Source organism: Furipterus horrens, unplaced genomic scaffold (assembly GCF_987537825.1).
Source record: "Furipterus horrens unplaced genomic scaffold, mFurHor1.1.pri manual_scaffold_1, whole genome shotgun sequence".
NCBI lineage: Eukaryota > Metazoa > Chordata > Mammalia > Chiroptera > Furipteridae > Furipterus > Furipterus horrens.
The window spans coordinates 112,893,703-112,920,921 of record NW_028327171.1 but is presented as its reverse complement, the minus strand read 5'-3'; the positions used below and the strand labels follow the sequence as shown (position 1 = coordinate 112,920,921).

At 35.0% G+C, this 27,219-nt stretch overlaps 1 protein-coding gene across 2 annotated transcripts in view; it reads right to left on the bottom strand.

The window, feature by feature from the left end:
- XRN1 (5'-3' exoribonuclease 1) overlaps positions 1 to 27,219 on the bottom strand; it is a 151,585-nt gene that overhangs the window by 80,681 nt on the left and 43,685 nt on the right. For both annotated transcript variants that reach the window (XM_090278698.1, XM_090278706.1), the window contains exons 13-20: positions 25,438 to 25,527; positions 23,576 to 23,732; positions 21,941 to 22,060; positions 13,686 to 13,855; positions 12,631 to 12,751; positions 12,432 to 12,530; positions 8,138 to 8,241; positions 3,812 to 3,943 (exon numbers count right to left, since the gene is read on the bottom strand). In XM_090278698.1, the coding sequence (XP_090134824.1) occupies positions 3,812 to 3,943; positions 8,138 to 8,241; positions 12,432 to 12,530; positions 12,631 to 12,751; positions 13,686 to 13,855; positions 21,941 to 22,060; positions 23,576 to 23,732; positions 25,438 to 25,527 (993 nt within the window). The remainder of the gene's footprint in view (positions 1 to 3,811; positions 3,944 to 8,137; positions 8,242 to 12,431; positions 12,531 to 12,630; positions 12,752 to 13,685; positions 13,856 to 21,940; positions 22,061 to 23,575; positions 23,733 to 25,437; positions 25,528 to 27,219) is intronic.

The window sequence follows — 27,219 nt, the reverse complement described above, 5'->3', positions numbered from 1 at the left end:
CTCCTTCAAATTATCCTCTAAGTGCAACATCAGCTTCTACATAACATCCCATAAAGCATCCCCTTGCTCCCTTCTTCCAGTCTTCTGTTCTCCTTTAATTCCTAAATCTTTTCACTCCATTATATCCTCAATATCTACCTTAAGTGATGGTATCACCACTTCCCTGTGTAGCTCTTTCAAATGGTAGACTCTGATGGCTGTGTTCATACTGTATACTTCAGGGCTTGGAGATGGTGTTGGTGTTCTCCTAACAACCCAGTGTGACATCCAAATCCCTAACAGTAAACTACTCTTTTGTAACTTCATGTTTATATATGCAATCTATCCAAGACCACAGTAGTTCTACAACCTCCCTATCCCCAATAACCTTCTGTTCCGTTCCACTTTAGTCACCTATTCCCTTGGCTATGACTTGGGTCGTGAAAATACCCATTATGTTTTCACCTCCAAAATCACTAACTCAAATATCTTGTTTAAAAACTTCTCCATCTAGCTTGCTTGTTGAACCACTTTGTTTTAATTTGGGATCTCTAGTCCACCTATTCTTATACTTTGTCCCAAACTATTAACCCTCTATACTTTCTTCACTTCTCTTTCTGCCCCGCTTAGAATCCACTGTCCACCATTTCAGTAACATTCTGGCAAGTTCCAAAACTTCCTTGCCTCTTTGTCTTTTTGTTCTGATCTGGCAAAATCTACTGCAGGTTAAAATCTAACTACAGTATCTGCTTTTGCTAGACCTGACTGATCAGCTCAGCTCTACTATCTAAAGACAGAGCAATTACATTATAAATTCATGACCTTCAAATTCAAAACGGGCCGTCAATACTGCCTATAATTCTACCATGTTTTTCAGATCAACTGAATCTCTTCCAATTCCCCAAAGAACTATTTTCAAACCTAAGACCAACCTCCCTTTCCCCCACACCATCCTCAACAGCTAAACTAAACATCTATGTCCAAGGAAAACAGAAGGTATCTGATGAGAACTCATCTTCCTCAAACACACAAGCCCACCAATAGTTTCATCCCACCTTCTTTAAGACTAGGTCTCGTTTCATTTTCAAATGTATTGTTTTCTTTTAAATGTTGTACCTCTCTTGTCAGTTGTTTTCAAAAATAATCAAATCTCCCTGAATAAACCAAAAATAACTCCATATCCTTCTTTAGTTATCTCTTATTGGTAGTTTTCATCAGAAAGGAAATCTGTTACACAAGAATACAGAAATTTACCAGGCATATCATATGTGCATAGTTTGAAGGTTTCTAAAAATAAAATCACACAATTTGGTAATATTTGGAAATATTTCATGTCTCTTGTTCACAGAAGAAGGATGTGCTGAGTTTAGGAGAATAAGATACATGGAGATACAACTGAGATAAGTAATTGGTTCAGCATTCTTACTATAGAAGCATTACTCCTCACTGGAGCCATGGGATCATCACCTCATTCTACTGACATAATTTGCAAAATCATAAATAAGTCAACTAAACCCTTAGGGGCAGAACGACTGTGGTCTTGTGAATTTCATCTTGGAAGACAGATTACAAAGTGCTTGGGAGGTACTGGAGGAGGGAAGAAAATGTGAGATGAGGGAAGAATACAGTTAAAGAAAAGCAATGTAAGAGAATGATGCCCAGAATAAATAAACCTGAGTGCTTATGAATCTATGCAGTTTTGCCTACCCTCTTGGTTGACAAGAGACCTTGAACTGGTAGGTACTAGAATTTATGCTCTTGTGTGAACAAGACCAATTGCTCAACCAGAATAGCTCTTGTTTAACCTCTTCATAACATTTTACGTAGCATATTCCCTAATTTTTGAAACACTACTTTTGATTTCCATAATATAATATGTAAATCTCCTGGCTTTTCTTTTACCTCTTGGGTTGCCTCTTTCATTTTCCCTGCATCATCCTCCTCAATACCATTCCTTCTTGATTCCAACACTCCAGCCACATTGGCCATTACACATACTTCTTTTCCTTGTGCTACAGGAACTTTGCGTGTACTCTTTCCTAACCCTGAAACATGCTGCTTTTTCACTCTTTGCCTAACTCCTACTCCATATTCACATACCAGTTTAATCAACATTTTCTCACGAAAACTTTCTCTTGACTAGGGTAAATTCTTCCCTATTTAGGTCAAACCCCCGTAGTATACGGTCTCAGAGCACTACTCCATCAGAGCAATTATTATAGTTGCAGTTTGATCAAAAAATCACACAAGATATTAACGCTCATCTGCTATCTACCAGCTGTAAGTTTCATGACTGTAGGGATTGGGAGATTTTATTCACTATGCTATAGTGCCAACTACTGTACTTAGTAGGTATCAATGAATAATTGTTGAATAAATAAATATCTAAACTCACAGTATTTTGAATTAGGTTTTTTTCCCCAATTAAAAGTCTTAACTAAAACAATCTCTATTTCATTCAAATAAGTATTTACTGCTTAGACACCAGCCAAGAAATGAGAGCAGAGTGGTGACAAAAACAGATGTGTTCTCTACCCTTGTGAAGCACATTATCTAAAAAAAGAATTTTTGCCCTGACCGGTGTGGCTCAGATGTGGTTGGGCATTGTCCCATAAAGTGAAGGGTTAACGGTTAGATTCCCTTCAATTCCTGGTCTGGGCACATGCCTGGGTGGTGAATTTGGTCCCTGGACCAAGGGTTCGATTTCTAGTCACGGCACATGCCAGGGTTGTGGGTTTAGTCCCTGGTTGGGAAAGTTTGAGAGGCAACTGATTGATGTTTCTCTCTCACATCAATGTTTCTCTCCCTCTTTCTTCCCCTCTCTCTAAAAATAAATAAAATCTTTTTAAAAACATTAAAAAAGAGTTGTTAAGGTAATCAAATCTATTATTACAATTTTGTTTATGTACTATAAATAAATTCAGAAAGATATAAGCTATAACAGGGTATCTGACTTATATTGCTGGGAGGCAAAAATATGCTCTACCTCCACCCTGAGAGCTATATTTATTTCCTTCATTTATAGCAGATGGGCTTTTTTACAGTCTTTTTAGATTTTCCCTAGGTATTCAGCTTTGAATAATAATATTATAGCCTTGTATTAGCTTCATAATTGTAGAAGAGGTGTCTCCTTCAATTCCCCATTTCTCAATGGATGCTATTACAGTTTAAACAGGAGGGCTCATGGATATACACTGGTAACACTATTTCATGTGCAACTGCCAGACTCTATTATTCTGTTTTCATTTAGGAAATCCTAGTGTTTGGGTAAAGAATGAAAGGTGTTGTTAGGGTGGGATCATGGAACACAAAGCACTCCGGTGACCCTGAAAATTAGCATTTTGAGGAGGGTTACCTTCTTAGTTATTTGGTTGGTACAAACCTTTCATTTCTGAATTCAGGGGGATATGGGGCTTAGATGCAGGGAAGTGGATAAGGAGAGAGAATGAGAAAAAAGGGCAGTCTTCCTTCCTAGTTTCATTATTTACATGGAACCAAGAAATTCAATGGCCTTATGGTTAGTAAAAAATAACTCAAATACAGGCAACAACCTATTAACTGTTATTCCTAGTATTAAGCAATCATGTCTTCTTTCTTTCTTTCTTCCTTTTTTTCTGTACATAATGAAGTATTTTAGTAATGAACTGGGCAAGGCTATGTCTGCTAACCACATATTATTTTAAACTAGAACTCATTACTTTCTTCAGAGCATAAAATGAAGATGTAGTCAGTATTGAGAGTGATTACTATGTTAAGTGGAAAAAAAGTTAGAGGACAAGTACATTAGATCCCATCTAGTTCTATAATATTAAATACTTTTTATGACACTCACTATTCTGAAATTCCTTGTACTTCTTTGGTCCAGTTTGATTGTTCTTTGTCCCCAAGATAAACCACTTTAGATGGTGGAGCAGTTCTTCCCAGATAAAGCTTCTGTGTTCCTGGAGGTTCTTCCAAGTAAAACCTTAAAAATTAAAATAAAAATTGTAACTAAAATAAAAATTGTATTAACGCAAAATTAATAAAGTTCCAGCAGTGTAAGCCTTTAAAGTTAAAAGGTTTCTACATGGTGTAATAGCACAAAAAAAAAAAAGCTTCCTTTTTAAAAACTGTAATACGAGGACTTCCAGCCAAGAGGGAGGCCTAGGCTGACATGCTCTGTCTCCCTCCACAACTAAGCAGGACTACAACTACCACAAAACCAGAAATACCCAGAGGTTCCAGAAAATAAAGTTACATGGAAGTCCAATGTATGAAGTTATAAACAAGTGGTGGCGATGGGTGGAGGGGCTGCAGTAAGCACAGACGCCTGTATTTAAGGGGAGGCGAGAAGCGCCTGGGAGCACTCCTGGGTGCAGACCAAACCCGTCAGCTCTTGATTCCAACGCCAGGAAAGGCAGAGCCCCATTGCCTTGGACTGTGAGGGCCAGAGGGCTTGGGGATGGAGGAGGAGGCTACCAGTCTCTCAGCGGAGAGTGAACGGCAGGAATCCATCTTGGACCCTCACCCCCACACAAAGCGCCACGGAGTGGTGAGAAGGGTCGTCCTGTAGTGACGAGTGCACGGGGCTCTGCCCCCGATAGCGTAGGAGGTGTGACAGCCCCGCCCAGGAAGCAAAAAACTGCCAGGATGGCAGGGATAATGATAGAGATCCCAATCACGCAGTTGACCAGACAGCAAATATATGAATTAACAGACGAACAGATAGATAACCTTTCTGAGGCTCAGTTCAGAGCTATAGTTATAAGACAGCTGACAGAAATAACAGTGGGACTTAATCAAGACGGGGAAGGAATGAAGGCTAGCCCTGCTGAAATGAACAAAAACACATATGAAACAAGTGGTGAGGGAAGGAAAACCAGGGATCAGATCAACAAATCGGAACATAGGGAAGGAACAGTCAGCCAGCCAATGCAGAAAGAGGAAATGAGAAGTGAGGAAAATGAGGAGAGGCTCAGAAACCTATGGGACAGCTAGAAGCGGGCCAACATCTGAATCACAGGGTTGCCATAAGGTGAAGAAGAAGAACTAGAAGTGGAAAAATTATGTGAAAAAATAATGAAGCAGAACTTCCCTAACTTGGGGAAGGAAGTAAGACTTACAGGTCCAGGAAGCACAGAGAGTTCCAAAACAACTGGATCCAGGGAGAACCACACCAAGACACATTATAATCAAAATGTCAAAAATTAAGGATAAAGAGAGAATCTTAAAAGCAGCAAGACAGAAAAAGAGAATTATGTACAAAGGGGTCCCAATAAGACTGTCAGCTGATTTCTCAAAGGAGATTCTGCAGGCAAGAAGGGACTGGCAAGAAATATTCAAAGTAATGAAAATCAAAAACCTACAGCCATGATTACTCTATCTAGCGAAGCTGTCATTCAGAATAGAAGGGCAGAGAAAGTGCTTCCAGGACAAAGTAAAACTAAAGGAGTTCATTAGATCCAAACCACTGTCATATGAGATGTTAAAGGGACTTGTTTAGAAGAAGGAAGATCAAAACTATGAATGTTAGAGTGAAAACTGTATCACAACAAACAACAGAAGCTAGGGAATTGAAACAAAGGCAAAGTAAGTAGGTAACGAGAGTGGAAAAAGAATTATAGGTATGGGGAACATTATGGGAGTAGGTCAGCAGGGAAGGGGTAGGGGGAAGGGGAGGGAGATGGTACAGGAATTAAGAAGCATAGTAGGAAGGAGTAGAGTAGATAGGAAGATGTTGAGAAGAACTATATGCACAACCAATGGGCATGGACTAAGGGGGGCGGACAACTGGAGGGAGGGGGATCACTGGGTGGAGGGGAGCAGAGGTAAAAGAAATTGGGACAACTGTAACAGCATAATCAATAAAACATATTAAAAAAATAAAAAAAATAAAAAAAACTATGAATTTCAGAGTGAGATCTTATAAAATATTTCAATCTAAATTTAAAACAAATTACTATTCTTTTTCTTAAGTAACTTATATAACAAAAATATAAAGATTAAAGAGTACTCTCATATTTGATAAAGTATTTTTGCTGAAAAAGTATAACTTGATTCTATAAGCCACTACATCTAGATCCAGCTTACAGGAAATATGTGGGGTAGAGGATCCACTTAAATGACATTAAGAGGAAATGACCAAGTAAATCCAGAATTCTACAAAATAACTGGCTTGCACCCTCCAAGAAAAAGGGCCAGGAACTAAGTTCAGCCAGGTCCTAGGATATAAAAAGCAACATACAGAAATCAATAGTATTTCTATATACTAGCTGGGGAAAATGAAACTTAAAACATTATACCATTTACAGTTGCTCCAAAGTAATTTAAATACTCATGTATAAACATAACAAAAGATGTACAGGATACATATGCTGAAAAACAAAGGACTGTTGAATGGATCCACTGGGTCAGAAGACTCAACACAGTAAAGATGTCAAATTTCCCCAAATTAATTTACAGGTTTAATACAATTTCTATCAAAATCTCTCCACAATTTTTGTAGATATAGAACAATTTATTCTAAAATTCATATGGAAAGGCAAAGAGCCAAAAATCTAAAAGATTTTTGAAAAATAAAATAGACAGAATAACTCTACCTATGGTTAAGACTTACTACATAGCTACAAGACAGTGTGGTATTGGCATAAAAAGACATACAGATCAATGGAAAAGAATGGAGAACTCAGAAGTAGACCCACACTAATGTGCTCAACTCAACTAATTTTTAAAAATCTTTCAATTACATTCCATATTATTATATTAGTTTCAGGTATACAGCATAGTGATTAGACATTTATATAATTTACAAAATGATCCCCCTGGTAAGTCTAGTACCCACCTGGCACCACACACAGTTATTACAATATTATTGACTATTTCTTATGCTGTACTTTACATCCCCATGACTATTTTATAGCTATCGATCTGTACTTCTAAATCCATTCACCGACTTCCCCTCCCCCATCTGGTACCATCAGTTTGTTTTCTGAATCTATGAGTCTGTTTTTGTTTTGTTTGTTCATTTACTTTGTTCTTAAGATTCCACATATAAATGAAACCATACTGTTCTCAACTGTTCTGGAAAAAGGTGTAAAAGCAATCTTATGAAGGAAGAATAGCCTTTTCAACAAATGGTGCTGGAGCAATTGAATATTCATAGGCAAATATATGAACCTTGATCTAAACCTCATACTGATACAAAAATTAATTCACAATAGATCACAGGTTTATATGCAAAAGGAGTAAAACTATGAAACTTTTTGAAACATAGATAAAAATCTTAGGAACCTATGGCTAAGCGAGAGTTCTTAGATCAAAAGTATGATCCTATAAGAAAAAAACTAATAAAATGGACTTCACTAAAAAGGCAGGTGGACTGAATTTGGATGATTAAAAAAGAATCCCCACAATTTCCTACAAAAAAGCAGATACCCACAAAGGGAAAATTCATTCTGTTATTAAATTTTCACCAAGAAAATTATATGACAGAACATAATTAAGATATGTATGTGCAGAGAGGAAAAATAACTGGGCTAAACCTATGTGGGAGGAAAACAAAACAGATCCCTTGGTTGTATAGCAACTTAGAAAATATAACCTCCCCTCATTTTCCTGAAAAAAATTACCTCAGAAAATTCTAGACACATGAAAATATAAGAACAAGAAATCAGACCAAGTTTACATGATATAAAGATAAAAGATGAATAATATCTTGTCTAAATAATCATTGATAAAGTGATTGTGAACATAAATAAAATGTTAAAAAATTTTTAAATAATTTAAAAAATTTTTGTTATTTAAAAGAAATCCAGAAGGGATATAGTAAAGGTAAGGTTTATATATATAAATAAATTCATTCTTGTCACTAAGAGAAATTATAGATTCTAAATAATATAATGATAATTGTTAGAAAACAATCAGGCTATAGAACTTCTAAGCTATTAAAAAGAAAAGAAGGCAAAAGGGGAAAAATAATATATGCACCTAAAATATCTCAAGGAATGTACAATAAACTGTCAACAGTGGCTGAACTTCAAGTGGTGTGATTAGAGGACTTTCATTATCACTATACAGTATGAATATTTTTACAATAATTATATCAATTAAACTGTATCAATAAAAGCCATTAAGTAGCAAAGCAAATATCAATTAAAAAAAATTATAAATCAAATCTTACTTGGTTTCTCCATCTGATACACCAACAACTCTAGCTTCTTCAAGATGAGGCCAATTAACAAAGACAGACTTTCCAAGCACTGATGAAGCTATATTTTCTACACTCTTAAAATAAAAGCAGAAAAATTCATTTACACTTTGGGTCCTGGAGAAAATTTTAAAGAGGCAATATTATATAATTAAAAACTGGCTTGTGTTTATAACTATGTATTCAAAATCTATTTAAAAAACTCCACATTAATAATTAAAACAGATATACCATTTCTCACTCAAGCCAGTTATCCCCTAGAATACCTATGCCGTATTATATCAGTTCCGCTGCTCTTTTCACCATTACTACAACCTAATTATTGCAGCCACTGAAGTTCAGTTAGTTTCCTCTAAATTGTACATTAATTGCTAACTACTCTTTTCTTTCCAGTATATTCTCCAGGATTTCTGGGATTTTTTAGATTTTAAATTTTCCTTTCCTTTAAAAAAAAAAATGTTTCAACCGTTTTTACTGGCATGCCTTTCTTCACCCTTTAATTTAGTGTGAACTTGTAAAAGTTAACCAAGTTTACCTTCCTCTCTGCCACCCTCTTCCTATCAGAGAGGAGGTATAACCAACTTCAAGTACCTGACACTAGGAATCTTGCCTCTTACTCATTTTCTCAACAGCACTGGCAGTTATGAGTAGAGCAGCCCACTGATTTTTAATTCTGAATGGAACTACATGGTGAGAAAATAAGTTTCAGTAAAATCAAACAGAAGATCACTGATCTACAATGTATTACTGTCCATAATAATAGCCAACATCAGCAGAAATAATGTTCAGCAAGAAACTTAAGTTCCTAGTTCTGTGGCTTACTAGTTGAGTGAATGTCCCTTTTTCAATCTCCATTTAAGTTTTTAAATTTGTTAAATTAATGAGCTGAATTAGTTTTTACAAAATTTCATTCGAGTTATAAAATTCTATGATTACATTAGTTTCATGATTATCTTGCTTATTTTTCTCATGGAAAAGGGCTATTATTATTCATTGTTTCATATCAAATAGTCAAATAGTATAAAACAGAACCTAAGAAATCTGATTTCTTTTCACGTAGTGGTTGGTATAACAAAATAACACTAGCCTTAAAATTAGGAATCAGGGGTCCAAAATTGGGTTCTACCTGTTTTCAGCTACAGAATCTTGGTGACTCGTTTAATCCCACTGAGTCTCAACTTTTTTTTATGAGACGAAGTAATAACATCTACCTCACAATGTTTGAGGATAAAATAAAATATACACAAAAGCTTTGATACATTATAAAATGGTGTATAAATATTCTATATGAAATAATATATGTTTTTAAAGGTTTATTTTATTCTTATTCAAGAGAAAGGGGAAAGCAGAGAGGGACAGGGAGGGAGGGAGGGAGGCAAGGAGGGCAAGGAGGCAGAGAGAGGGAGAGAAGGGAGGGAGGACGGGAGGGAGAGAAAGGAGGGAGAAACAGATGTGAGAAACACCAACTGGCTGCTTCCTGCACGCACCTCAACCAGGGATCGAGACCACAACCTGGGCATGTGCCCTGACAGGGAATCAAACACGGGACCCTTTGGTTACAGGACAATGATCCAACCAAATGAGCCACACTGGCCAGGGCTATGACCTATTTAATTTAAGATTCTAGTTTAAAAAAAAAATTTTATTACTATTGATTAGACAACAACTTTGTGGAAGAAACTGAAGTTTAAGCACAAATTTTCGTTTTTTTTTTCTGTTTATTAAGCTTATTCATTATAGCAAATATTTCTTTTAACAATTAGACAGGACTATTTTTAGTTTTTGGTGGTAACTTTTAATTTTATTGATTATATTTAGATATTACTTAATGTGAATATACAACAGAACTATTCTGATAAATAAAAGAAGTTTCAACATTAGAAATATGTTCCATTAATTATTCTTTTCTCTTTTGCCTACACATCTATTTCTAATTTCATTCTCCCAATCTTTCCTTTAATTTTTGAAGGAAAAGTTGTCCTTCTGTTACAGAAACAGGTGAGTCCAAAAACAAACCCCAGAGTTTGCGCTGGAAGATAGGGAAAAGGAAGCAGCTTTCAGGATGCCTTTGCATGCCTGGGGCTAGTGGCTGGAAACTTTGTTGCACAAAGATCCGCTTTGAAAGTTCCAAGGTCCAGGAAGATGGGAGGGATCTTGGACTGCGGGATGGTCCGGAAGGAGCCTACAGAGCCTGCGTAGGGTTCTGTGAATGGTCAGAACTGTTTGCAACACCCACTGCGTCAGAGGACGCAGTCAGGGATATATAAGCAGCTGCGGACATTTTAGCTGGCGCATGCTCCCTCCATGTGGCTTGGAGGAGGGGGTCTCCAGGCTGCTTTAAGGGAGGCTTGCGGGCTGCTTTAAGAAGAGGCTCTTGCCATGCGATTTGCAGGAAGAAGGCAGTTTACAAGGAGGATGGGAATCCAGGCAGTTCTGCATTGAGAGCTGGAGGGCACCACAGCACAGAAAGGACCTCCCCAATCAGAATTGAGTGATTGGCAGCTACTGGTAAAGCTGAACTGTGCCTAGGAAGTAGGGAAATGGTGTTTCTGACTTTCCTAAGACTTGCCAGGTCTGGGAGGGGGAGGCAGAACTATGTGCAAATAAACAATTCTTTTTCTTTTCACCAAACTCTGGTATTGAGAGTTATAATTCTGGCAGCGGGCAATCGGGCCCCTAACTAAACAGCCCGTGGGTTCTGTTTCAATCGGAGCAGCCCAGGGGTTCTGTTACACTTCTTTCCCAGATTAATCCTTTTATTTAAGCCCTATATAAAATCCCTCATTACCCCACATGGGGTCTTGTTAGCAGTGAATTGATCCCTTTCCTCTGCCGTATTTTTAACACCTACCTCGTTTTGCCATCAGCCCTACCTCTCTTCTATGTGAATTTTGCTTGATGAGCTGTCCCTTCTCCACCTATAGTTTTGTTTCTAGCATTCTCTTAAATGATAAACTTCTTAACTGAGGGTTTAGTGCTTGCTACCTCTTTCCATCTACATGGTCCCAGGCTAATCCTTAGAAACTGGACTTCTGCCTTCACCAATCTATTAGAATGGAATTCTCAAAGGTCAACAATGACGCCTAAAGGGCAAATTCAAACTTTTAGTTTTTCTTATTTAAAAAAAATTTTTTTTATTTGTGTTCAATTATAGTTGTCCCAATTTTTCCCTCATTGTGCTCCCCTGCTCCACCCTCTCCACTCCCATAGTCGATCCCCACCCTATTGTTCTTGAACTATATGCAGCATCCACTCCATGCTTCTGTGATACTACTTAATTCAGGCATCATTCTCTCTTACCTCTCTGAACACTATGTCACTTTCACTATTACCTTCCCAGCCTTTACAACTGTAGGTATTGACGCTGAGACCATCAATCCTCAAGTTCTTTTTCTTTGGGAAAATGACCCCCAAGGTCTCAGCATCACCTCCTTGCTGATAACTGTATATAACTATCGCCCTGTAAGCTCTAACTCCAGGCACTAAATTGTGTATAAGCAGCCTTTTTCAATGAAGGTTTTTCATCTAAATTTCAGAATACTATAAACAATTTGACTATTTTCTCAATAAAGAATGTACCATTCTAAATGCACAGAAGGTAAATTAATCCATTATATACAAATGGATGACTTGGGGCATAGGGCTTAAATCTCTGTGGAACCCTTGTTAAGAAAGGCTGGCAGGGCTGCTCTTCTTAAAAGTCCTAATGACACCTTAAAATTCTATCATTACTTGTCATTAATCTCCTCAAACCAGGGACTTTCCCATTTTAACTTCTTTATTCCAGTAAATAGCAATTATTCTCTAGTTAATTATCCTGGAACCTGAGAGTCATATTTAATATTTTTTTCCACTTTTTCAACTCCTAGATTTGAACTACTGATGAAATGTCAATTTTATTTAGTCTTGTTCATGTAGATTGGAAATTTTCAACTGGTGTGCGACAAGAATTTTTAAAACATGCAATATCCTTTCCTCCTCCTTCTGATAATCCTTTTTACAGCACCCAGCGCAAGCCTATTCTCATCTGCAAGTCTATGCTTAGCTCACACAGGTCATCTCCTTTTCAAAGTTCCTGGAGCATTTTTTTTCTCATTATGTCACAATTATATGTGTCCTTTTGTTGGAGTAAATATTTCTTTACTTTACCCTTACTTATTGAGAACTTTTGGAGTAATTACATTATACCTTTGGTAAACATGTTGCAGTCAGGACAGTTTTATGCATAATAAGCACCTAATAAATATATAATAAAGAAAATACTTACAGGTTCATCTGATTCTGCATTCACTAAGATTTCCAACATCATGTTTTCTCCACGACTGCTTTGCTGGAATACTTGAACCCCACTTTTCTTCAAAAAAAACTTTAAAAAATTTCAGGAAATTTAATTTTAATTCTTTCTCCATAATCACTTCACGTTCAATAAAATTTAAAAACAAAATCTGAACTAAATAGCCACTGACTTTGTGTTTGATGTGTTTCAGAGTAGGAAATCCACAGAAATATAATGCCTTCTGGTCAACCCTGGTTATTTTGTTCTTGCTTATGTCTACATGCCAAGCATCTAATGATATTATTTTATACCTAAAAAATAAATCAAGGCATTTAATTTAAAATTCATACACTATAAGCAATCACAGTTTTTAAGCATCCCTTTGAATATTTTGCAAGAGTCATCTTGCTTTTAAACAAGGCAATGACAATTCACCTTTACAAACAAAGAAAATATAAAGCAGGACAATCCAGATCCTGTTGTTATTGGTCCAGACACAACTATGCCTATAAGTTACTGAGTGGAAGTTCTCCCCATTCATTTAAACAAAACAGTATTTGATACAAAAAAAACTACATAATTAATTTTAGAAATAAAGGGCCATATTAAGTATATCATAAATCTCTATATCCTCCATCTTCCAAAACCCAGAATGAAAAATAAACATTTTACAATGTGTATCTATTCATCTTTTCTCTTTGCGTTAAAAAGAAAAAAAACAATCACAACAGAGATGCTCACTTTATCTGCAACTCAACAGCCAACTAAAAACATTATTTGCAGGAAGAAGAGAGAAAAGAAAGAAACAAGAAAGACATTTTAATGAGGAAGATAAAGAAGAAGTGAGTTTGTGGTAAGAAAAGGAGGAACTCTTCTTTTTTTTTCTAGTTGGGTGACTGCAAGAAAGTTCTAGCATGTCAAAAAGTGCTGGGAGCAGAAACTGGCAATGAAAACAAAAACTCCCACATCCTTTTGAGGAATGATACAGATATACACTAAGGAAGAAAAAATTTTAAAAAACTTAACAGAAGATGGAGAAAGAGGGGCAGAATCTGACCAAAGCAGAGAACTACACAAACAATTGTGAGATGCTATATTCCTTGGCAAGTTCGATGTAACTCATTATAAATTGACTATAACCATTGCAATTTATTTGTTAATTCTCCAAACAGATATTTAAAGCTTTCAGTTTTGGTAATAGAGGAGGAACTCAGCAGTTTGTGAAAAATTACCAAGTAACACTACCTTGTGCTGCATCGTTCTATGGCAGGGAACTTTTCTGGCCATGGAGAAGGGTAGGTGAACTCCGTGCCTCCATCATACCAGCACATTAAGCACTCACTATGTTGGTTTCTTTTCCTCTCTCCTTCTTTGAGGGAGTGGTTACATGTCTCCATGGCTTCCAATAATCGCTTCTGAATGTAAAGATTGAAGAGAGGTTAAAAGTATAAAAATTCTGTAATTTCAACATACAGAATAAATCTTTTCCCTCAGTATACAGAATTATCTGTGTTCTTGAAAAACAAAATCTTAACCAATGGACTTCTTTTCCATTTCATTACATGAAAAACTAATGTGCTATTATTCATTGTTTCAAAAGATTTGAATATTGTTAGAATACCACTTGCCTCTGCAAATTCCTCTGAACCTATTACTCCAACAGTAGTCATTAAAGTGTGGATAAGAACAGCAGAGAATCAAATTTTAAATGTGAATTTATCATAATTATTATAATTTATCATAATTCACAGAGCATTAATCTCTTATAAATTCTGCAAGGGTACAGCAATGTTTATCTTTCCAAATTAGCTTACATTTAAAATAATTCCAATCATAATTGCAATGGTTTAAAATATTTTAAAGAACAAAATGATGTGAGTATTCATATGGAAGAATGAATATGTAAACTGAAAAAATCGGGGACTTGTCTTACCAGACCCTATCATTTTTTATAAAGCTACTATAATCAAAACATTTTAGTATTGATACCACAAGAGAACCATAGGCCAGAAAAACAGAATAGAGTTCAAAAACAAATGTAAATCTGTGTCAAAATCATAGTATTTGAACATTTAAATAACAGTGTTGTCATAACTAACTACCCAGCTGGAAAAAAAAGAACACATATACTTCCCACTTCACATCATATAGAAACCATCAGAGTCACAAAAAAGAGTAATAAAACAATAAAAGTATTAAACGAAAACCTAGGAGTATTGGTAATTTGGAGTGATAAACTCTTATTTAAGATAAAAAAGAAACCTTAACAGTCTTAAGGGAAAAGGTATTTTTAAGTAAAAAAAAAGTGACAGTAGATATCACACACAAATCAAGAGACAAATGCCATATTTGGGTAATAATATTCCTAACATACTGAGTTGGACAAAAAGTCCGTATGGTTTCTTTCTATAAAATAAAAGACACATTTTTCACTTTCATTTTGATATTTTGAATATGTCGGCTATCTTCCACCACTGGCTTCTGGTGTATAGAGGCCAGGGGAGCTGCTAAACATTTTCCAATGCATTAAGACAGCCCCACAGCAAAGAACTATTTGGCCAAAATGTCCATAATACCAAGAAACTTTAAAAACCACTTTTGACATATTTGACCAGTCACAGCACCTTCTCCGTACACTGCACAAATCTTTTTTGCATTTCAGTTGTGTTTTTACCTTTCTTGAAATAATAAAGCATAACATGCTAAAAATGTGTCTCTTCTTCCATCTTCAGTAATAACAAAAATTCACCAATTTTTATGAGTTTTTTTAATGCATGCTTATATGACAGCTGTCTCAATACAACAACATTATTTTGAATGAAGTTAAAGACAACGAAGCACTACTAGAGTCATCATACAGAACAAATGAAATAAACTTTTTGTTCAACCCAATACAAAGAATTGCTAAAAATTAAAAAAAGGAGATGAGGGAAAGGGTATAAACAGGCAATATACAATATTCAATATAGAATATGCAAAGGGTAAACATACACAAAAACATACTCAAATTTGGAGCCGGTAAAAAACAAATTTGAATAATAATAAAATGGCATTCTTTGACAATAAACAAAGCAATATTATTCAGGATTAGAAAGGATGAGAAATGTGTACTAAAATATTGCTGGTGTGAATTAGACCAGTGTTCTTGAGAAAGAATCTGGTAATATTAACACTAAAACTATACATTCCCATTAACCAAGCAATCCACTTCAGGGACTTTAAATAAAGTCTTAATATATAAAAGTGTATAAACAAACACACAAACAAAAAGGATACATAAACACACAGGTATTTTTATCACAGCCTGTGTACAGTGGCAAAAACACATAAAGATTTGGAAGAAGTTGCAAAATCAGCCCAAAGCAATCCCATGTGCCTTTCACCTGGCTTTCTCCTTTCTTACAGACATAGTACATTATAAAAACCAATGAATTAATATTGGTACAATACGATTAACTAAATTACGGACATTCAGATTTTACTAGGTTTTGTGTATGTGTGTGTGTGTGTGTGTGTGTATACAGTGCTATGGAATTTATATCATATGTATAGATTCATATAACCACCACACAAATTGGAATATAGAACTGTTACATCATCATAAAAAAGTCCCTGCCCTGGCTGGTGTGATTCAGTGGACTGAGCGCCAGCTTGAAAATCAAAGGGTCACTGGTTCGATTCCCAGTCAGGGCACATGCCTGGGTTGTGGCCCAGGTCCCCAGCTGGGGGTGCGTGAGAGGCAACCACACATTGATGTTTCTCTCCCTCTCCTTTCCCTCCCTTCCCCTCTCTAAAAACAAATAAATAAAACCTTAAATGGAATCATAAAATACAGAACTTTCTGAGAATGACTTTTTTCCATCCAAGTTGTTTATATCAATAGTTTCTGCTGAGTAGTATACCATTATATGGACATTTGGATTTTTCCTGTTTGGATTTCAAATAAGTTGTTCTGAACATTCATAATACAGGTTTTTGTGTGGACATACGCTTTCATTTCTCTAGGATAAATTTTAAAAATCACACTCCAAGAGGGTGTGGCCTCCTAGACTTTTAGTCTAATAATTATGCCACTTTCAAAGCATTTACATAAAAGGCTGTAAAAAGAGGCAGGAAACAGTAAAATCTGGAAAAAACTTTGGAGCAAAATAGGTAATACTGTTTCATAATTTCTTGATTTTAAGATACCATTGGTATTGTAATGTATGTAATAAAATTAATAACAATCTTTTGAGAAATAAACACTAAACTGAATTTCTGCTATTATTTTTTACTGACAATGGTATTTACTCATACCCTATTTTCTTCTCCAATGTCACATTTTATTGAGGCCTAATTTACATTCAGTGAAATACAGGGACCTAAAGTTTACAGTTTGATGAATTTTGACAATTGTATACATCCAAGTGAGCCAAGATACAGAACATTTTCATCATCTAGTTCATTTTTTCCTCCTCCCCCTTACACAATGTAACAACTGTTCTGCTTTCTTTCTGCAAAGATTAGTTTGTACTATTTTTGTCTGGCTTCTTTTGCTTATGTTTTTGAGTTCTTCCATATTGTTGCACTTACCAACAGTCTATACTTATTTTTTTGCTGAACAGTATTTTATTATTTGGATTCAACCACAATTTGTTTGCCCACTGGGTTGTTTCCAGTTTTTATTTACTATGAATACTCTGTATAGTTTTTGTGAAATTTCTTTTTCTCATTCTCCCTCTTGGTAAATACCTAAGAATGGAATTGCTGGATTCTAGGCTAGCTTTGTTCTTAACTTTATGAAAAACTACCAGACAGATATGCAAATTAGTACTATTTTATACTGCCACCATCACTGTATAAAAATTCCAATAGCTCTACATTCTTGCTATTTGGAACTGTTTTTCAATCTTTTAATTTTTCTCCATTCTACTGAGAGTGTAGTACAGTGTTATCTCAACACAGTCATAATTTAAAGATCTCTCTCATGACTAGATGCTAAACACTTTTACGTGCTTACTGCCTATCTGTACGAGGTCTGTCCAGGAGAACTCCAACCATTGTTAATACAATGAGAACAGTTTGCACAACATCAATGTAACCTGGTAGCCAAGGAGAGTGAACTGGAATGCGTATGTGTGAATAATGACGACTTCACTGTACTAGTCAGTGGGGCGGTAGTGAGCATGTGTTCTGGGTGGCCATCACACTCAAAATAAGTGAGCAGAGCAACAAATTTGCATCAAATTTTGCGTTAAGCTTGAACATTCCTTTGTGGAAACTACTTGGATGATTCAGAAAGCTGCAGCTAATGGGCAACTGGTGACTGGCAGCTTCATTGTGACAATGAACCACATCTTGTGCAGTTTTTTTGCGAAACATCAAATTACCAGGTGACTCAGACCTCTACAGCCCAGATTTGGTGCCCTGCAACTTCCGGCTTTTCCCAAAACTAAAATCACCTTTGAAAGGGAAGAGATTTCAGAACGTTGATGAGATTCAGGAAAATATAATGGGGCAGCTGATGGCGACTGGGAGAACTGTGTCAGGTCCCAAGGTGCCTATTTCAAAGGGGACCGAGGCGTCATTATCCTATGGACAATGTTTCTTGTATCTTGTATTTTCTTTAATAAATGTCTATTTTTCAAATTCCATGGCTGGACATCTTCTGGACAGACCTTGTACATCTTGGTTTGTGAAATGGCCTTTAAAATATTTTGTCAATTTTAAAAACTGTGTTCTCTGTCTTCTTACTATTTAATTGAAAGAGCTGTTTATATAACTGAATACCAATCCTATGCACATATATATTTCACAAAATATCTTCTCCCAGTGTGTGGCTTTCCTATTCATTGTTTTACAGTGTCTTTTAAAAAGCATTAAAATTTCCTTTTGATAAAATATATTTTCTCAATTCTTTTTTTTTATGGTTAGCACATTCTGAGTCTTGACTAAGATTTCCTAAGTTCACCTGAAATTTTTTTACAGTTGTAGCGTTTATATTGAGAGCTATTATGTATTTTGAATTAAGTTTTGTGTGTGGTGGGAGCTATGGACAAAGATTAATTTTTTCCACATATATAGATAGCTGTTCCAACACCAACTATTGAAAAGTTTCTTTATCCATTGAATAACTTCAGTGGCTTAACTGAAAATGAACTAGAAAAGTATATTTCTACATTCAAACTCTTGTTTAGTTCTACTTATCTATTAGTCTATTGGTAAACAAGTAACATATTACCTTGATTACTACAGCGTCATGGTAAGTCATCAAATCAGACAATGGAACACTTAAACATAGTTCTTCTTTGTAGATTGCTTTGGTTATTCCAGATTCTTTGCAATCTCATTAAAAACTTTAGAACCAGATTTCCAATTTCTACACAAAAATCTGCTGGGACATTTATTAGAATTGTGCTGAATCTGATCAATTTGGGAACAAGTTACACCTTAACAATATTTAGTGTTCTATTTCTTTTCTTTTTAAGTATATTTTATTGATTATGTTGTTACAGTAGTTCCAATTTCCCCCCCCCCTTTGCTCCCCTCTGCCCAGTACTCCACTCCAGAAATCCCACCCCCCTTAGTTCATGTCCATAGCACATGCATATAAATTCTTTGGCTTCACCCTTTCCTATATTATCCTTAACTTACCCATGTCTTTTTTGTGCCTACCAGTTATGCTTCTTAATCTCGCCACCACTTCTCCCCCTCCCCTCTCCCAACTGATAACCCTGTAAATGGTTCCCATACCTATAATTCTGTACCAATTCTGGTTTGCTTAGTTGGATTTTGTTTCTATTTTTAGATTCAGTTGTTGATAGTTGTGAGTTTGTCATTTTAGTGCTCATAGTTTTGATCTTTTTCTTAAGTCCCTTTGACATTTCATATAATAATGGCTTTGTGATGATGAACTCCTTTAGCTTTACCTTGTCTGGGAAGCACTTCATCTGCCCTTCCATCCCAAATGATGGCTTTCCTGGATAGAGTAATCTTGGTTGTAGGTTGCTTTTCATCACACTGAATAATTCTTGCCAGTCCCTTTCTGCCTGCAAAGTGTCCTCTGAGAAATCAGCTGATAGTCCTAGGGGTACGCCCCTGTAGGCAACTCTCCACCTCTCTCTTGCTGCCCCCAGGACTCTCTCTTTATCTTTCACCTTTGGCATCCCAATCATGATGCGTCCTGGTGTGGTCCCCTCTGGGTCCAACTCGCCCAGGACCATCTGTGCTTCCTGGACCTGTCTGTCTGTCTCCTTTGCCAAATTTGGGAAGTTTTCCTCATTTTTTTCAATTCTTGCTTCCTCATTCTGCACTGGTTGACTGTTTTTTTCTTCCATATGTTCAATATTATTGATTTGAACCCCAGTTTCCTTCCCTTCACCTTTGGTTTTGTGTGGATTTTCCTTCGTTTCACTTAGCATAGCCTTCACTTCTTCTCTTATGCATTTGCTGTAACTCAAGCGTATCTGTCAAGCCTGTGAGCATCTTTATCACCAGTGTTTTGAATTCTTCATCTGTTAGGTTGTCTGTCTCCTCATCTGTGAGGTTGGCTATCTCCTCGTCACTTAGTTCTCCCTGGAATATTGATCTGTTCCCCCTTTGGCCATACTTCTCAGTCTCCTCATTCTGATAGGCTCCTGTGTTTGTTTGCTTCATGTTCTATTTCTTGAATGTGATATAGCCCCTCCATTTACTTAGGTTTCACCTAGCCAAAACTATTTACAGTTTTCAGTGTAGAGGGATTACACATGCTAAATTTATAGCTGTGTAGAATTTAAAGATTTTGTATTTTCCAATTGTTTGTTGCTAATATATAGAAACAGAACTGAATTTTGTGCAAATTTTATATCCTGTGACCTTGCTAAATTTACTTTCATTTTTTTTTTGAAGATTCCTTAAATTTTCTATATATGTGAAAGTGCCACACACAAATAAAGACAATTTTACTTCTTTCTCTCCCTGCATGCCTTTATTTCTTTTGCTTGACTTAATACATTGTACTTTCAGTACAATATTAGAAGATGTTAGTTAGAATGGACATCCTTGTGCTATCCCTGACTTTACAGAGGAAATGTTCACTGTTTTAAGTATGTGGTTAGCAGGTTTTTTCAGATGCCCTTTATTTGACTGAGGAAGTTTTCTCTTAGTCCATTTCTATTAAAACTGGATGTTAAATATTGATAATGTGATAAATCACATTGTAAATCAACCTGGTATTTCTAAAATAAACACCACCTGATCATGAGAATTATCCTTCTGATATGTTACTGAAGCCCATCTGGTTTTATTTTGTAAAAAGTTCTGCATCTACTCTTTGGAGGATATTGGTCAGTAATATTTTTGCAACACCTCACTTGTTACTTCTGTTCTCAATATTTTTCTGTTGTTCATTTTTCATGGGTATCTGTTCCTATTTTATTATTTATTTATGTTCCTTTGGCTTTAATTTGCTATTGTTTTTCTAGCTTCTTAGGGTAGGATGCTTACATATTTTATTTTAAATTTTTTATTTAGTATAATAAGCATTTGAAACCTAGATTTCCCTTTAAGTCTTCCTTTAAAGTCATCATACGAATTATGTTATGTTGTGTTTTCATTATTATTTGGATCAAAAAATTTTTTGAATTTCCCCTTTACTTTTTCCTTTCATCCATGGGTTATTTAAAAGTTTGTTATTTAATTTCAAAATGTTTGCAGATCTTCCAGATATTTGTATTAATTTTTAATTTAATCCCGTGTGGTCTGAAAACCTCTGATTTCAAAACTTTTAAATTTATTGAGACATGTTTTATATCTCAGCAAATAATCTTGGTAACTGTTTCTTATTCATTTAAAAAGAATGTGTATTCTGCAGTTGTTGGGTGTAGTGTTCTATAAATATTGAGTGTTAAAGTCTTTATCCTCACTGATTATCTGTCGTCTTGTTCTATCAATTCCTCAGAGAGAAGTGTGAAAATTTTCAATTACACCTGTGGATTTGTCTGTCTCTCCTTTCAATTCTGACAGTTTTTTCAGTTTTTATATATTTGGAGCTTGGTTATTAGGTATATAAACATTCATCTTTTTGATGAACTGAATTGACTTTTTAATCAGTTTGAAATATCACTCTTGATCTCTGATAATACTCATTGTTCTGAAGTCTGCTTTGTCTAGGCCTGGCTGGGTAGTCGGTAGATTAGAGCATTGTCCTGATATGCCAAGGTTCTGGATTCGATCCCTGATCAGGATGCTATGATGTCTCTGTCTCTGTCTCTGTCTTTCTCTTCCCTTCCCTTCTCCCTTCCTCTCTCTCTAAAATAATCAATCAATATATAAATGAGGTCTTCTTTGTCTAATATTAGTAAAGCCATTCCAGCTTTCTTATAATTAGTATACCTAGAAGTTCTGATGCACACACTGAAGAAAAGAGTAGTAAAATCTCATTAACAAAACATAAATGGTAATTTAAAGCCATTACTTATTATGTGAAATAATCTCTGATTAAGAATACATGTGCATATATAACTCTTTCATGCACTGACCTCATCAATAAAAGGTATTAGTACCACAGCTTCCCATTCCTGTTGTTTCCCATTTAGATCAGTTTTAAAATCAGGTGGATAATATTCTATAATTGGTGAGTCCTCACTGGTCATCAAATGCTGTGGAAAGATACAACAGTATAATAGAGATATAAGATTAACAATATAGCTTTTCGTTAATACATTTTAATGTTTCCTCAAAGTTTAAAATTTCTAAGCAAAGCAAAACTAAATTTTTATATCTCAGATACACTGTAATATACTTGCTATATTTTGATGTTCATCTATGACACTTCTAACTTCATTGCTACTCATCACTTTACCACTCCACTGGTTATGTAGCAAAACTGTACTCTGAATTTTCATTTCATCATTTCTATCATTTCTTGTCTTTTCACTCTACAAGACCCACCTAAATTGTTTTCCCATTCAAACTTCAGGTTATTACACAGGTTTCTAATAGTCCTCCATTTTTAACCTTCAATTAAATAATTTATTTTCATGACTTAATCAATTAATTTTATTAAGTAATAAGCAATATAAAAACTGTCATCAAAGATAATTTAAAAAGAAAAAAAGAAATCCTAAAATCCAAGAATCTCTTCACTACTGACAAAGATAAAAAGTCCAATAAGACGTGTTTTTATTAAAACGATTTTGTAACAGAGGTAGAGAATGAAAGCATAAGAATGTCTTCTAAGAAAATAAAACAGCATACTTTTCAGAGTAATACTTAAAATATACAATAACCTGTATGCCATGGGCACAGATCAAAACAGACGTGGCTGTAAAAGATGCATGGTTACTCAGAGTAACTGAGTATCAATCCTTAATGTATATAAAGGTAGGAAAAAAGAATCAAAGAAACTTAAGAGGAAGAGGTGACCAAAGTGGCCAGCATGGTGGCATGGAGGACAGGTTAAGTTTCAGAAAGATGCAGAAGGAAGCACGACACTGTTCAAGAAGCAAAGTGCGTGTGTGTGTGCATGTGTGTGTCTACTCTAGTTCCTGGGACCAGATGATGGAAATAGAAGAACAGACTGATACTCTAACTCTAGAAGTTCTAAATGAATTTTATCCTCAGAATCAGCTTAGCAGGCTTTGTGTAATTTTGGTGACTCAATCGTCCCTAAATATCTCCCCTCGTTATGTAAAATATGTTAACCAAAGAAAACTCTTTCATTCCACAGTTCTGTTAAATGAAATGTTTAAAACACAAATATAAACTGAGGTAGTCCTTTTGTTGAGATAAATGACTTATCAGAACCATATCTATTCTAATATGTAGAAGGTAAAAGAGAACAGAAATGAAATAAGTAAATGTTTGGACAAAACTGATGGCTTCAGATTTTTCCTGACTTAGTTTATTTTCATCAGTGCAGAGACAAACTAAAGATTTGCATAGAGATGCTGAAAATGAAAAAGCTATGCTCTGAGTAGTTTGTAGAGTTTGTAGGCATTTTGAAATCTGCTAACTTTAAATCAGAAATACTTTTCAAGGGATTTAAAACTAAGGTATTTAAAAATAAAAATATATTTAGCTATTAAAGAAATTTGGGTACTGTGTTTCTAGGTTTGGAGCAGGAGCTCCCAAATACTAAAAACAACATAAAAACATTTAATTCTAGAACCCACCTGGTAACATGTAGGAAGCAAATTTTTGCTAGCTGCTGGAAGTACAGCAAGAAGCTGTTCAAATGGCTTAAAAGGCTTTCCTAGTTCAAAATGGATTTTGAGTGTACTGATGTTGCGGATATCAGATAGGAAAGGTGCATAATGGTACGGATAATACCTATAAAATAAAACTGAGTTTTAAACAAATGGCAATGTTATTAAACAGGTCAATATTAAGTATACATGTTTCCATATTTTAATAACAACAATAATTCTATAGAAAAAAATTATTACCACTTGAGTATAAGAAATCAGTAGTCTTAAAAAAAAAATTAGGTCGTATGATGGAGACAAATGTTATATTTACTTAATTTTTAAAGCACAGCTTCACACATTTCTAAAACTGGGATGTACAATGTAATTGAAGAATATATATAACATAATAGCTTAGTTCCCAAAATGCTGAGTGTGAATTTTCCAATCAACACCTTCTCAGAATGAAATAATGAGGTAGTCAGAAGACTCATGTGGGCCTGGGCCTCTGCCATGAGGACAGAGAACAGTGAATCTGAACTCACATGGCTCTTACTAGTCAGCTCTAAGAACTTTTATATTTGAATTAGTACATATATTCATATATTTGTGGTAAGGATTAAAGTATTTACCAATGATACAACTATTTTTGTTTTTAATAGCTTCCAATCTTTAACTATAGGCATTAAGCATTTTTAAAAAGCTTCATACAATTTTTTTAAAAAAATGACAATATTCTTAATACTTGACTAAAGATGCCCCCAGAATGAAAAAATGTTTTATATTTCACAATTATGGCGTATTTCAAAAGAATGGAAAGGTTTAGGAGGCAGGATGGCATGTGGAATAATGGAAAATGTAGACTTTGGAATCAGATAGACTTGGACTTCATTCTTTCTGGTGTGCATGACCTTGGAACGATTATTTAACCTCTTTTAGCCTCATTTGCAAAAGGCAGAGAACAAGGCTTAAGTTAAATGGTTGCAAGGATTATATGAGAACATGCTTTTTAATCCCGGTAGTATGATAGGAATAACATACTCACCCTCTTAAAAAAAGGAAATCAATGATTTATGTCATTAGAACACTCTTCAAAGAGGTCCTGAGAATCAGGTTAGCTATAGGGAAGATCTCTTACAGGCCAATTAGTAAGTGAAAGCATAACTAATGTCACATTATCTTGCTTTGCTTTGTTTTGCTATGTGGTGCTTTAAAATAAAGCCTAGTGGAGGTGCTCTGAAAGCAAAAGAAAACAAAATGAGCTATCTTATCACCTAAAAGTTTCTACCTTTCCCTGCATCATTTTTTGGTTTATTTTTCTGTTTGGGTGGTTGGTTTGGAAATGTAGATAGATGGAACGTGCTGGAATAAGGAGCATGAGAAATGAAAAAATTATGATTTTCAGGAAAAGTGAGTAATTCTTTTCTTCTTTCTTCTTTACCTCTCCCAATCTAACAACCAAATAACCCATTCCTCAATAATTACTCCTGGTAAAAAAAATTTTCTCCAACACACAAAATGTAGAAAAGAATATAATGAACAACTCCACAGAACAGTAACTCAGACCCAATCATTATAAAGACTTTGTCAGACTTCACTCATTATGATAAAGAATTTTAAATCTTTAAATTAACAAAGAACTCTTATTATGGGCTGAAAGTATCTCTGTTATACCAAGGTCTTTTAAAGTGTTTTTATATAAGAAGAGTTTACCTGTATTTCACTTAAACTTGGCTGTATGTATCTTTAAAAAAATACTGGCAAAAATAGAAATAATAGGCAAAGAACTCTCGAAATGAGACTACATTAAGGAACTATTATAAAAAATATTTCTTTTTGTGTTCCCTCACCAGCTCCAGGACTGAACTCCATGATAGTAATAGTGCAAAATCCACTGTATTGCCTGAATATAACATGCAGCTTGATCAGCCAGAAAGTCACTGAAAACAGAAAAGAATATTTTAATTATAACATTATTTTTTCAAGGCAGGCCATTGTCTTTAGAGGATACCTGCCGATACCACATTCTGCCTCAATGTTTTATCAATGAATAAGCTAAATAATTATAATCAGAAACACTTCAAAATACTATTTCTTAAAAATTCCATCCTGTCAGATTGAAGGTTTGCCTTATACTTTTCCTAGCCCAACTACCAGAATATTTACATCTGCTGTGCATATTTATTCAATCAATATACTATGCTTTGGTTTAATGGTTGACAATTTAGCCAGTGCAGCTTTCCATCAAGTAGCACTACCACTCCCTTAAATAGCTGGGGTGCTTTGAGAGACAGGGATGGGAATTTTCTTCCTCTGGGAGGATATCTGATAGAATCACAGAGGGTAATCAGAAGCATCTTAAAATCTAGTTAGAGTAGCTAGAATATACTCTGAAAAGTGCTATACCCACAGAGAATTTTCCCTCCAATCCTTTCTTCTTTCTCAAAACCTATTATTTAAGGTAAAATACATCTTGATGGGGGAATGGGAGGTGCGGGGTGACTGGGGATTAGGCTAAAGCCAAAAGTGGCTATAACCTTGTTAGTGTCTATTACCAAAATTCAGGTCAGGATGCACTTAAATACTAAAGGTCTTCATTATTCAGGGAGGCACACTCTTGAAAATGAAATGTATTACTTTTTGATTATAAAAGAAATAGATCCTCATTACTGAAAATCTAGATAACGAAGAAAAGTGTTTTTATTATCTTATAGCAATTATTATTTTATTTTGCTACGTTTCTTTTCAGTCTTTTTTATATGTCCAGGGTTTTTGTTGTTGGTGGTGTTTTAATGAGTACATGTTACTTTTTTGTGTCCTGCTTTTAAAACTTGTACTTATTAATAATGTAAGTATCTTTCTAAATTTTTATGGACTTTCCATAAGTACAAGTTTAGCAGTTCTGCAGATTTTGATGTAGATGGCAGAGATGGTGACTATGATGAGGAAGAAGTGAATATGATTACAATGAACCTCCTTACTGGAAATGTAGATTTATAATGTTTCACTATTATAAAAAGCTATGTAATAAACATCCTTGTGTATAAAAACTTCTGTGTTTGAGTTTAAAATTTTAAGAGAGATTAACAATTAGAATTATTGGGTCAAAGGGATAAATATTTTAAAGGCTTCCGGATATGTGCTTTCCAAAATAATTTTACCTATAGTCTCACCAGTAATAAAGGGAAGAACTCTACTACCACCTTGGACCAGTAATGAACACAATTTTAGAAGATTTGATTATCTGCTAGGAAAATAAATGGTATCTTATTTTCATAAGTCTGTATTTTAATATATAAAAAGGGAAATAAAACCAAAGACTAGTTACCTATCAAACTAAGAACTCAGTGCCAACTGCAGGCACTACAGTTCAATATAACTGTAATCAAGGATATAAGAACTAAAGAATAAAGAATTGAAAATATAACTATTGTAAATATTTTATTTCTCAAGTCTCAAAAGTCCTACATGCTAACGCCAACTGACGAACCTTTAAATGAGCTGGTGAACTGTACTAGAGTTCCTATATCTCTCCAGTTACTGGAGGTCAGTATAAACATAGACACTTTTGAAAAACTATGTCTAGACTAGAAGATAGTCTGAAAGTACACTCTAAAAAAGATCTAATACTT